The sequence below is a fragment of the Varroa destructor genome, unplaced genomic scaffold (genome assembly GCF_002443255.2).
Source record: "Varroa destructor unplaced genomic scaffold, Vdes_3.0 BEIS01000005.1, whole genome shotgun sequence".
Lineage (NCBI taxonomy): Eukaryota > Metazoa > Arthropoda > Arachnida > Mesostigmata > Varroidae > Varroa > Varroa destructor.
The window spans coordinates 39568112-39581662 of record NW_019211458.1 but is presented as its reverse complement, the minus strand read 5'-3'; the positions used below and the strand labels follow the sequence as shown (position 1 = coordinate 39581662).

The 13551-nt window shown below is 41.1% G+C and overlaps 1 protein-coding gene and 1 long non-coding RNA gene across 50 annotated transcripts in view; one reads left to right on the top strand and one right to left on the bottom strand.

Moving 5' to 3' along the window:
- Nucleotides 1–1900: 1900 nt before the first annotated feature.
- Nucleotides 1901–13551, bottom strand: part of LOC111250825 (uncharacterized) — a 135137-nt gene continuing 123486 nt past the window's right edge. The window contains exons 10-13 of one of the 49 annotated variants that reach the window (XM_086989897.1): nucleotides 5236–10932; nucleotides 4978–5087; nucleotides 4050–4207; nucleotides 1901–3342 (exon numbers count right to left, since the gene is read on the bottom strand). In XM_086989897.1, coding sequence (XP_086846023.1) covers nucleotides 9397–10932 — 1536 coding nt within the window. In that variant the 3' untranslated portion in view covers nucleotides 1901–3342; nucleotides 4050–4207; nucleotides 4978–5087; nucleotides 5236–9396. Of the gene's footprint in view, nucleotides 3343–4049; nucleotides 10933–13551 lie in introns of all 49 variants that reach the window. The other 48 variants (XM_086989900.1, XM_086989905.1, XM_086989911.1 and 45 more) reach the window with 48 other exon arrangements.
- LOC147755680 (uncharacterized) lies at nucleotides 6229–13499 on the top strand. The gene is made up of 4 exons (XR_015328223.1): nucleotides 6229–6369; nucleotides 7033–7075; nucleotides 7431–11698; nucleotides 12119–13499. It is a non-coding gene; the product is annotated as an uncharacterized LOC147755680 (long non-coding RNA).

Sequence of the window (13551 nt, the reverse complement as noted above, 5' to 3'; positions counted from 1 at the left end):
AAGGCCTCACCGCAAAAAACCTATTTAGAGAACTTGTCTGTTTGTGTGATTAGCTTTCTCTCAACAGAACTATGACACTGCAATGTAACTGCATTAGCATTTCCGGTAGCTGTCAACCCATTTGGGTTATCTGTGTATCTTCCAGATTTCTCGTGATGGGATTCGAAGTAGAGAAAATTGGCACGCCGGTTTTATCGTTCATGCTCGCTATGCCCAATGAGGTGTCTATTAGCCACCCAAAGCGCACTGCCCTTAAAAGGTCCGGGGTACGCCATTAAATGCATCGCTTGGGTGCCGCGTCTGCGCTCTACAAAGCTCCAGAATGCCGTGTAGATATTCACAGATACCACTAATTGTGATTCTGTGTATACCAACAGCACATGGCATCACGGCCACTGCAGACGGCTGTATAATCTGTGGGTACGCTAAAACTGTATATGAAAATACCGTTTTGGTAGCGTAACATTTCTGCGTTATCTGCGCTGGGGGGGCGACGTTGTTTGGATGAGAATCAGGAACATCGTAGGGAATAAATTCGAGTATGCGACCAACTGAGTCTAAATAGATTTTTTGTTGGGGGCTACATTGCAATCAATATCGAGTGCCTCTTCTCTATAGAGCTAGTTGTCTAAGGACCATGAGATCTGTCTGTTTCGTCATTCACAAACATCTTCTTTCTAAGTCAGCTATCGGTCGCCGCTATGTTGATGAACTGCGTCGAGCAGAAACGCGTACGACTGACGCTTATTGTAACCCTGAATAAAGTGATTTAATTCGAAAAACAAAACGCTTAACGAAATAGCGGTAATTAAAAAAACTAAAAAGGGTCATATTTACGCTATCTATATTTATATGTGTGTGTGGGTGTGTGTGTGTGCATATTACCATGATAGCAAGCAGATTCTAAGTAATTCCAGCGACCTCAAATGCACCTAAACGTATGTATCTATAAATGAACAAGATGCAAGCTAAGACCGATTTTTCTGTTTCTAAAAATTTCAAATACATTTTTTCGCTATATTTTTAAATTTTAGGCTAATACGGAGATTTTCAACGTATCGCTCCACCATTCATCAACAGTTTAGGATACTGCAGACAGGAACACATAAAGGAAAAAAGGATCTGTGTTCCTGGAGACTTGATTGTGCATAAAATACATCTTAATAAAAATGTAGAAAACCCCGGATATAACTCTAAAAAAACTAATGAAACGAAGAATGGATCAAATTCAGTAGAATGATTCACTACCCTCCAAGGATTATGTTTTTGTTGAAATCGATGGCTGTCGGCGAGTATTATCGTGATGGCGGTCATTTAATTTAGACGGACTGATTTGTTTTGGCCATGAAGCCACAAACACGCCACATTAGGTCTACTATAACAGAGCGAATTATAGGAGCTGTCTTGAAAAACGTTAAGGAAGAGCCAACGTATGTCAACTCGGCGCCGTACGCAGCAATTGTTGCACTCTGCGAGAAAGTTATGACGAACCTCGTTTTTAGAGACGTTTGCTGTCAGCCAGACATAATGCACCTCACCTACTATATACCTTCACCATAGTCATAAGCAGTTAAATGTCATCATCACGTAATTACAGGCCTGGCTGCCAGCAGTCCTAAGATGCCATTTTGCCGAAATGATGTTTCACGAGCAACTGGCTAGACTGGTGGTGGGACCAAAGGCGCTTAGTCTGCCTTTTCTCTGAGTGCAAACAATATCATAGGGAGCCATGCGTCGCCCTGTACTATATATACTATATTTTTTGAACCAGAAGCTAAACAGTAATAAAGTGCAAAAATTTACCTAAACTATAATTTAGGTGCGAATTTAACTAAAGGCATATCGTATGATTGAACATCTCAAAAGCTATAGCACTAAATTTTAATGAAAACACGTGAAACTTTTGTAAAGTATTTATTAAACTTTTAATGATTGTACTATTCTAGCTTAGAATATAGTCGCTTAAATTTTTGTTTGTCGCACCAGTCAGCCATGGTTGAGGCGGCAAAAAGTGACCTAAAAATTGGCCGTTTTCTCATCCTTAGTTCTGTTTGGGTTCCATTGTCATGTAGGTCGCGACGTAACGCCCTTAATTTAACTTAAGAGCTATACTAGCTCTGTTAATTCAATCAATTTATTCCCTATTTGCTGCCTCCTTTCAAGACGGGCTAGCGCGGGTGCTCTATGGGTTCAAGTGCAGTTCTGCTGTTTGAAGTCTTTCGACCAAGCGATTCTTGGGTTTTCTCTGGCTTTCTCGTATTGTATAATCCTTTTCCTTTCCAGATCGTCATTTCAGCGTATTTCATGCGGCGCGTTATTCTAACGAGAGACAATATGAGCGCCAATTAGAGCGCACGTTTCGCTCACACCTCGTTTCAACACGTGTCTCCCTAACCTTCCAACACTCGTCATATAGTTTCCCCCATATATGTATATATATATATATATATACTCTCTAGTTTATCGTTTAAATATGTCTACTTATATTTTCTGTCGAGAGACATTATCGGAATCGTCATAGTAGTGTGGTTTTTATTTTTACCACTATTATTATTAGTATTATCTATTGGTCTTTGCTTTTTTGAGTCTTTTACTACTTCCATCGTGTTTCAGTCGTAGTATCGTCTGCAAAGTTTGGGTTTCCTTCTATTGACGCATTCTCTAAGTGAATCTTTTTCGCAGCTAGTCTCATTAAATTATTTGTTTCTTCAATCAGTCAACGTATCTCCTTTAACATCAATATTTCTTGGGGCATCTAGTTTATATACGCCTCTGTCGTTCCGTCTTTTTTGCTCAGTTGCTTCTTCTTTCATGCCTCCTACCTTATTATTATATTAATATATTTATAGATTTATGTATATTTATGTAACGTTAATGCTATGCACGTAATGTACCCATTTCACCAGCATTATCTTGGTAGGTTTTTAATTATCGATTAATTTTCACCTTTACCATAACTGTAATTATTTCATCTCGTTAAAGTGTCTCCTTCAAACGTATGTTGTCCTCTTCCGTTTTCCCAACTCGACGGCCTAGTGCGTTTTTCGACGTTGCCCCTCTGAGTTTACACCGAATAACGGGATGTCCACTCGTCATCGATAGCTTTTTTGTCACTTATATTCACTTGCTTGTTCAGTGTTCAATGTTCTTCGGTGTTAATATCTCACTTAATTTATTTCTCGTACTCAGTGAAACCGATAAGTACGTACAGAGTGCCTTAACCCTCGAGATCAGTCCTTGAATAGTTGGTAAAGTTCAATGCACAAAGCATTTTTCCTAACGAACGCATTGGGCCCGGTATTCATTTTACCGCCAAAGGGCAAATTTCTGAAGAAAAACCACCTGACAGATAGCCGAAAACATATGATTATGTGAAAGATGTTGCCTGGAGTGAGACGTTAAGGACATAGGCGTGTGTGAGCGTGTGTAGATGAGAATCTGCTTTAAGCTAACTCACTATAAGTAAATAGTAACACTAAGTTAAATAAGTGAAAAATTTAGATCACTGAGCGTGATTTTTTTGTCTTTCAAATTATGTTACTGAAAAATTATCCACTGCACCCATAGACTTAGCAGTAACCGCGTAAAAAGAAGACTGTTCTTTTCGTTTGTTACCCCACTGGTGGATCTGACGACATGTTGAAGAAGTCTGAGCTGGCAAGGCAACGCGTAGCATAATACGATTAAATATCCCGGCCGAGCTCGAAAAGCAAATTTTCTTTTAGTCAGATTAACTGCTAATACCGCAATAAACACTCGAAATAAGGACAAACGGGGGGATACATGTCTTTTAAACATACAGCATTATTTGTACAAATCAACATATTTCCCGTTTTTCCAATTAATGCAATATTCTCTATAAATTAACATGTTTCCCAAACTGTTATTTTTCAGGCAACCCTTTTTCTATGAAGTTCGACTTTTAGCCAGTAGCTGAATATCGACACTCAAAGGTACCATCGGAAAAGCTCTTTATTTAACGAGATCTCACCCCCCCCCCCCTCGACTTTTAAAACACCCGCTCATATAATAATTACTTATGCTCTTACCAATAGTGTTCCTTATAGATGTCGCTAGTATCAGACGACGCTTTCATCCAGTACGGTCGTCCATATTAACCTGCTGTAGGTAAGAATTTTTACAGTTGATCCCGATCATTTTTACGTCATCAGAAATGATCTTATGATCCGATCTATAGGAACGATATCTTAATGATGTTAATATAGATAGTAGTTATTATATATTAATAATCATTTATCGCATATCTGCGGTTATTCAAAGTTATTAAAATAACTTTGCTCAGAAGTGTGTTTTATGCTGCTTCATAATATTGTTTTTCCTGTATGAATGGTGTATATATATGTATATATATCTAATTAAATCATTAATTTGCTCCATTTCTGGGGCGGGGTCCTCCGTTTTCAGATGTACATTAAGTAACTACGCGGTGGGTCGTAATGCTTTCATCCGATCGAATGATTGGTTTAATGTCTGTATTTACGTCTGTATATATATATATATATACGTGCATGTGTGCATGTGATCTGTCTGTACATGGATCCGTATGCATGTGTTTTTTGGATTGCTCAGATAGTTCGAAACGAAAAAGATATAACCTTATTTCTAAAAAACGCTTCTCGTCTACAGTGGCTCTTTGCTAATAGTCTTCGTAGTTCTTCCATTGTCTAATGCGTTATTTAATAGTCTTCAGCGTATATATATATATATATATATATATATATATGTGTTTCCTCATTATGCTATATACCATTGTTTAGTTTTATTATATAATATAATAATGTTACTTCTACATATATATATATATATATATATATATATATATATATATATATATATATATGAAGAGAGAGAGCGCTTTCTAACCTGTTGGATTGATCGTGTAATTAATGTTAGTGAAATCGTTCATGTAGCTGTTGCTGCTAGTTGATGGTGTTAGTTATTTTACTTTATGCAGACCTTGCTAGGATAATCGGCTCGCAGGTTTTTTTCCTTTGTTCTGCCTCCGCTTTGCCTCGCGTATTGTTCTCGTCAGATTTTGGCCTTTTGCGTCATTTTCATTAACGCTACTAAATGATTACGATCATCGAGCATCAGTATAACCATCATCCTCATCTCTATATAATATCATTAGATGCATAACAAATATTATCATATATCAATGTATATCAATATATGACAAGTAAACGCATTTACAAAATCAGTTAGTTAACGTACAAGGGTTCCAAATGACATCAGGGGTCGCTTATGGGGACCTCCACACAGCGTCTAAACGTGTGCTGAGATATCAAAGATTGCCATCTTTTGCTTGTCTTTTATTATTATTGTAGTTGTTGTCTCACCGTCTCGAGTAATGTCGTTGTCTATAATTGTACATCTAGATTTTCCCCTTTTAGCTTCTTCCCCTATGTTTGTCCACCTGCAATAGCGTATCCATGATTAGTTATTGCCTCCCATAGTTCCATCCTGACTCAACCAAAGCTGGTCAACGTCAGCCTCGCCACGTTGATGCTTTGCGTTTGTCCTGATTGAATCTGGGATGATTTTGTAAAAAAAAACAGCGTGCACCGACGTACTCGACGACGTGAAGATCATCAATAACGGCGACTGTGTCGACTAACTACAGACTTACGTCTATGGTCAACCAGCGCCTGAGCTGATCGAAGACTTTTTTATGATTTACAAGCGTTCTCCCGCCACGTACGTCCGTCACGCTGGACGCAGCTGCCACATATAATGCAGTTTTCACCATTCGTGCGAGACGGTAACCAATGAATATCCAAAATTTAGGCAAAAAATCAACACTATCGGTACACTCGATATGTTCCCACGCAGTTAGTTTTGGGAACAACGCGTTAAGGCAGTACATTAAACGTTTGTTCACGCATATACTTAAGCAGTTAATATTTTAGCGTTGGCGAGAAGCTGTTCGCCGAACGTGCGGCGAGAAAGCACATTACAATACTTACTTTCTAGTAATAGTAACATGAACAATCTGTCTTGTTGATCAATGTGTCTATCTTTCGATCGGCATCATCGACGCAATAGAACTTTTACGAAGACAGACGCTGAGGGAAGTCCCGACATGGAAAATCTTAAAATAAGATTGGTTTGTTTCGTCTGCTTTTTTTTCTCTCTCTCCCGCTCAGATAACGTTTATCCTGTTGGTGGCCATTAGCTGCTGCTACAGCTGCTGTTGTTATTGTTATTGTCGCTGTTGTCGCCGTCGTCGTCAGTCGGAAGTTCGTCATCAAAATTATTGATCTAGCCTCGCCCTGTAAACATTGTTATAATGTTCAGTCGCAGCTTGCGCTAGAGTTCTTCTTAATAATGGTCTATCGACTGTTCTCGGTATGAGTAATAATCGTCATTATTGTTTAATTAATGATAACTCTTTACGTTTCACATAAACATTCACGTATGTATAATAGATGCGTTTCTGCATACCTATGATAATAGTAGTTGATGGTTTTAGGATGCTTATTCGCTTTACGGCGGTGTTCGTAGATTCGTTCATTTGATCACTTTTCTCTCGTGTCATATTCTAATTAGATTCATATTGAAATGAGACGCTCGGGCTTCTCACGGTCTTTTCAATTGAAACGCTTAGGGGAATACGAATACTATTCGGCATCGACTTTACTTCTGCAGCGATTCTACCATCGATGACTTTCTGGAAAATGTTCGATCCGATAATTTCGCTGCGTTGATTATTTTCTAAATCGATGTAGCAGTAAACATAAACGGGTGTGAATCTTTCCTTGTGGTAGTTTGTGTTAGTCTTATCGTTGTTCGTTACTAATCTATTGTTCGATGTGCTTGTTCGAGTGTCTCACCAATTATCACGACTATTCAAGTAGTTTTTAGGTAGTTACCAACGAAACTCTAGGTAAGGCTAGGTAAGGACCCAGTAGTACCTCCGCTGTAGAGGTCAAGGCCTTTTTTCACACAGCTTTCTCTTTGCAGCAATTTGTATCGAACTGAAATTCAAGTCACGTCTCGTTTACTTTTCAGAACACAATCAACTATGCAAGCTGCTACAAGCGAATAGAATTTGGTAATAGAAAATAGATTTTCTGTGTGTCTCTGTTATTCGTCACAACGATATATCATTGCCATTTTGTCCTCTAAGGGCTGCAGAAGCCATATATATAATATATGTAACGATAACCGAGCGTTGTGTCAAGTACAGCCGTGTTCCTACCGTAAATGTAGTATCTGCTATATAGCTATCCAGAGTTAAATGTGAATCCAGATACCCTATACGCCTTAAAGCTATATTTACTTAAGCTACTTGATATTGTGATCACGAAAATTTTGGTAATTATTTTGGTTATTATGGTATGTTAATTAAATTATCCCCTGGTTGTTAGTGTGTTAATAATTTTCCGTGTTCTATTTTTTGCCATTAGGGGCGAGTCCGCTTTGAGTTTCTTGAAACCGCTGCAGTGAATCGGCTGAGGATCAAGCATTCGGTGTTCGCTCACACAGTAGCATATCGATGCATAATTTTCCTAGAGAAAAAATTACTTGACGGCTTTATGTAGAAAAGCCTAGAAGATTAGAAAAATGTTCTAGTAGGACTAATAATTATGATTAACTAACGGTCGCACTTCAATCTTACATTGTAATTCATGTTATTGGATCTAGCTAACGGTTTCAACATAGTGAGAGTGGACGTCTAGCTCTTTTGTTTCCATAGCAATAGAAATATTGCCCGACTATATTCGAATCGATTTTAGATACGCCATATGTCTAACCGATATAGCAGTTTTGTCCTTAGCCAACAAACAGCTGAAAAAATACTCGTCCGCTGCTAGTAAATTCATACAAACAAAATAAATTTCGTCCCATTCGAATTTTACGGGTACGATTTTATAATTATTATTACGATGATTTATTCGTAAATTTTAGCAAGTCCCTGTTAATCTCGAACGTGTCGTCGTGGTAGATATTTATAATGCTTTTTCCTTATTGATTAAAGAGGCGAGGTCTTTTGGGTTGAGGCCCAATAGGCACAGACGGAAATGTTCAACTGAGAATGGGCTTATAATGAACGAGAAAACTACGCAATCGGCCTATTCATCTAGGCCCATCGTTATCCTATGTTTTTCAAAAACCTTACATTCACCCCGTTATTGTAAGCTTAGTAAGCCTGTAAGTGCATACGTGTGTCTGCTGGCTGATTTCGACACAGCGTCTATTTGTATACGAATTGGCATGTTAGCAAACTTATGTTTTTGGGCTGGGGTTATATTTTATCCATTTGGAAATATTATTCTGAAACGATGAAAATCTGTAGAGAGGAGGGAATGGCATCGATCCATCATTGAGTTAACGCGTTACGCATCCATTATATGCTGACATTTGTGTAAGAAGACAAAAAAGCATCAGCTTCTACTGTGTGTATATTAATGATATAATATCTACAGGATGGTTGCTTTTACATTTCCTAAATTATTGTAGCAGCAACAACAACAACAATAATAGTAGCAATAGCATTGTTGCTGTCCCTATTCTTATTACTCGTACTATGAATTCTTAACAATGTGACTGCGAGTAAATAATATAGACTTGTTCAATGAGCTCGTCTACTGAATCTTTTGCTCATCATCGTCGTTGTTTCTCTACGTCCGGAAGATCGTCTCTGATGAAGTCGCTGCGCGTTCCATATGCTCTGTGTATAATAGTCATTATGACACCAGTAATAACAATGATACCATATATTCTCATTACCATTAATATTTGTCTTAATAAAATAATGATATTATTAACCGCGGGACGGGTCTTGTATAAATGTTCCGAGATTAAGTACGAGGGCTGATTGAACGCCACCTCTTTCCTGTCTCCCCGAACTCTAGGCTGTGCCCCCCTGCGGTGTCATCATCATTGTCATGTAGGTGCAATCGTTTGCTCCTATGTACCTGTATCGAGGACACTTCATTGAACAGTTCGTATCGTTTCAATTTTAGATTGCTGTCTGCGTCATCAGTGTACCTTTTTTTTTGGTTTGTGATCAATTGGACGACGCTAAAATTTCCAATGGCACCGTGCTTCACCGGAGTATAAATGTTATAGCGAACTGTAACATAGTGTATTGCTTGATTTCTATTTTTTGCTGGTGTTATTTTTGCAAGCGGCCACTATGTAACTTGGCCGTATGAACGGATGCTGTTGCGGGGAGTAAAACCGTCCTTGATCTTGTTCTCCTCGCTCTGATTTTGTTTACCCGTTCACTCTATTTGCGTTTTAGTTATAATTCGTGTATTATTAGTATTAAAGTAAGCCTTGCTCTTGACACATGACGATCGAAAACGACGCATACACACGCCTCGTATCTGTACTTTATTGTTACTATTATAGCGTTTACCTCTCCCATTATTTCTTGCTTATACTGCCGCTACTGCTGTAACTACTGCTACTGGACTCTCTATTTGACCTACAACCGGGCGCGGAAGCGGCCCCAGTCGACACGTTGGATTCCTTGCTTTTATTCGCGACGTCCTTTGTCCTGCCGCTAGCAGGAAGGTCCAACGTGTTTATGACCGTGGGCAGTATGGTCGCGCATTCCGATGCCGATGTTGATGACGAATGCGTTGGCTGAATAGTCTTCGTCGATGGGCTGGTTCCGGCAGTTATAGAACGCGGCAAAGTCGACTTCGCGCTGCTACTGCTGCTATCGGTGGTAGAGACGGCGCCCTGCGGCGTTGGCTTGCTGCTGCTACCAACGGTGTCGCCACCGACAACAGCGTCCCTATGCTGGTGGCCGATGATGTCCTTTCCAGTAACAGCATCCTTACTTGCAAGTCCATGTGCGACTACTCCGCCGCCGATTAACCTGCTAGTACTGCTGTTAACGGTATCTTTACTAATCTTACAGTTGCTACTTGCTACGTCTGGTTTACTGCCGCTCCCACTGCCGCCGACACGATCGATTGCTACAGTCGGTTTTTTTTCTGACTTCGAAAAAGTGACGTCCTTACTGACGCCAGCGTCCTTCGGACTAATGAACGATGTTGTGCCGGCGGCTAGCTGATTGCTCGGCTGAGATTGCCAATCCCTGCTATTGGAAACCTGGCCACCTACGCCTCCTCCTGCTACAGTCTGCGAGGACAGCACCGTCCTTACGTTACTTGTGTCCTTTTCGACGTTGGCTCCGTTGGACGACGTCGTCGAACCAGCAGTGAAAGCCTTCACACTGCTTCTTGGCAACATGGTCGTGTTACCGCTGCAACTCGTATTGTTGCCAGCGCTAATGTTAGCCTTACCACTACTGATAGAACTACTCGTCATTGTAGTTGCTGCTGTTGTGGATGCGCAGCTCCTTGTGCTGGGCGCATTTCGGTTTTTATCATTGCCACTACCGGCCCGATTAATTGGACCGGTTTGGCCTTGACTGGCTGCTGCTGCTACCACTGTTGCTGTAGTTGCTAAGATTGCAGGGGCCTTTAGCGGACCCGACCCAAGGAAAGTTCCCGACGGGCCCGAATGGGGGGGCACAGGTGTGGAGCCCTGACTTAAACTATGACCAGAGGAGGCCGAACCTGATGGCATCACCTTGGGAACAGGCGGCGCCACAGGCGTAGCTGGAGTGGCCGGCGTCACGGAAAGTGTGAGGCCTGCCGCTGAAACAGATGGGCACGGCGGATTGAAGGGCGCCAGTGTGGATACGATTGACGCTCGATGTAGCGACGACATCGTCTGTGAAGGACTGAGCACCGCGGGCTTGCCGGGCTCAGGTGAGGAAGCCAGGATTTCCATGCGCGGGAAACAGCATTCGGAGCGTGGCCGAGGCAAGCCTCCATAGCGGCTTCCCGTCTTGAGGAATCCGTCTCCCCGCTCGTCATCGGAATCGTCCTTATTGATGAGCGCGTTGTCATGCGAAAGTAGCACCTCTACTGTGCTCATGTCGACCTGTGAGCGCACGAAACGAACAAGGGCGAAAGTTAATGCTAGAAGGCAAAACACCGCAGTGGTGGTGATCGAATCAATAGGGCTAGATTAGATCAAATCAATCTCAGAACAGTCGGGTTGTTCAAAATGAACCAATGAACAGGCAAACGATCCACCAATCGAGCTGCACAAGGTAACTACGTAACTAGAATAGATCGAGTTAGGCTACACTAGTGGTAGCAGCTGCAGTACTTTGTCCCCTTGGAAAATCTGGAAAGTCTGATAAAAATCAGAAAAAAATATAGGAGGGAAATAAGCAACTCATAAAGGCTATAGATATATAGTGAAAGGAAAAGGCAGGCCCAGGATAGCGGCACCGAGGAAAATGGAAAGGCAAGGTCATAGTTCAAGTGTCACAGACCTATTGGGCGTTAATTCGACCACTATCATCAACATCGCCATCATAATCATCACTCTAGTTTTATTGCCACCGAAACACATGTGGGCGGTAAACCTTGCCAAAGCCTAAACAGCTACCACACTCTGATCTCAGACGACATTTGCATAACAGTACAAAATCTGTGGCGAGAGCAGGATAAAAGGTGTCCGAGCGGCGTTATAACGATAATAGTAATGCTAGTACAAGTAAAGGTAGAAATTGGCAGTAACTATAGTTTGCAGGTTGTTCTCGGTCGCGAACGTACGATACGCCCGCAACAGCGGATCGCTGCGGTGCTGAGCTAGAACAGATCTAGGCCTAATTAAGCCGGTGCGACTGTCTCTATAAGTAAGTATTCGTGAAAGACAGAAGGGTGGATGATGCCATAGCTGTCAAAAGAGTATTTGTGACAAGGAAAAAGATTTTCTAGTGGTACGAGCGTAACTTGTTCAGACTACAAGTGCTGTGGTATTAACATTCGATGCCTAAATGTATTCATAAACATGACAAATAGTTTAGCAACATCACTATTCTCCATGATGACCATAGGCTACATTGTCCATTCAGTCTACATATGCCGACTCTATCCAATTGACAGCATTCATATATGGAACTGTAGAAGAGTTGAGCCTGAACGGAATAGCAGGGCTAGGCAGGAGGGAGAAAAGAAAGCGAGTTAAAAAAAGTAAATCTAAAAACAATACTCTACAACTTCCAAACTGACGTTTTCTTATTCGATCTTATTCGTTGGTCGTGTTGGCGATGCAGCTGATCGAAGGTCACTTCAGTGGAACGGGCAAATGGGAAAATGCCCACTCAGATTCTGCTGTTTCTACTGCAGTTGCGATGACTGAAACTGAAAAGTGGTATATACCAATGCACGCGACACGATTCTATCTGCGTCCCCCCACAGTGCATCGCTAGCAAACAGCAGAACGAATCGCAGATAAGCAAGGAGTCAGACAGACAAAGTAGAGAAGGAATTATACAGTGGCTATATAGAGGGGCGGCGGTGTACGAAGAAACAACTGAATACGACGCGAGGCGCAAAGCACTACTGGGTTACCGCGCGCGTACCCAAGGTTTTCGCGTTTCTATTAATGGTGATGCTCCCAGCAATCAATGACTAATTTTTTCATTCACACCAATGGGTTAATCGCTGCGCAAGTCTCTGTTGGACGTAAATAGGCCGCTACGCGCGGGGAAGGCTTCCGGTCGGCTTGGATCTTGTTCGTTTTGGTTGTGATAGTGGCAATTGCGTCTGGCGTGCGTTGTTACAACTGGATGGAGCGCATTGCGTGACCCGACTGTGCGTGACGAAAAACGGAACAGCCAGACCAGTGGTTCGATGAAAGTTGATAAATGTAGTATATATATATATATATATATATAAAATGAGCAGTAGTGTGGCAGATATACCGTGGATATCGAGTACAAGATCCGGACGTCTTGGATGAACTCGGTGTAATGAAACTAAGTATAGATATGTGGTTGAAAAAGGGAAGACGTAGAAGTTTTTTTTTTGGCTCAATCTATACAGATAAACATAACCTAAATTAACATACCTGTATTAACGAACACGTTCTCAGAGAGCTCGTTGAATAGGGTAGCCTATTGAATCACGAGGCGCAAACATGGGAGAACGAACTTAAAAGGTGCCTAACCGATACAGTTATTGATCGTTCTGAGAAGGGCAACGAGAAAAGTCACAAGAAAAAAAAATCGCTACTGAAAATTTGACAAAACGTGCCAATATTTGCATAAAGAACAAACATTTAATGAGCAAATATCCAAATTAAATACGTTAGACATCTTCGCGGTAAATATGAGGTATCGTTCAAATTTGGACAGCACGCGTCTATATTGCTTCACGCACAAACGACAAGCAACGGTGACTATAGATGGCTGCCATATAGACTCATTGGTGAAGATAGAACCTATAGAATAAGCAGAAGGACAACGGATGTAATTGCCAGACAGCCAGGACGAAGGAGAGCTACCAAGGTGATTTGGGTGAAATTATAGACTAAGAACAGAAACTGATTAGAAACTCAAGTGACATCGACCAACCGGATTAAGCAACAATAACAACCGTGATAATAATTTCGACTATTAAAGTATTGAATTAAAAACCAAAGCATTTGATAAATTCAGCGCCGTTTGAAAGAAGGCTTTGATTAGGAGCGACTTGAGTTTTTGAC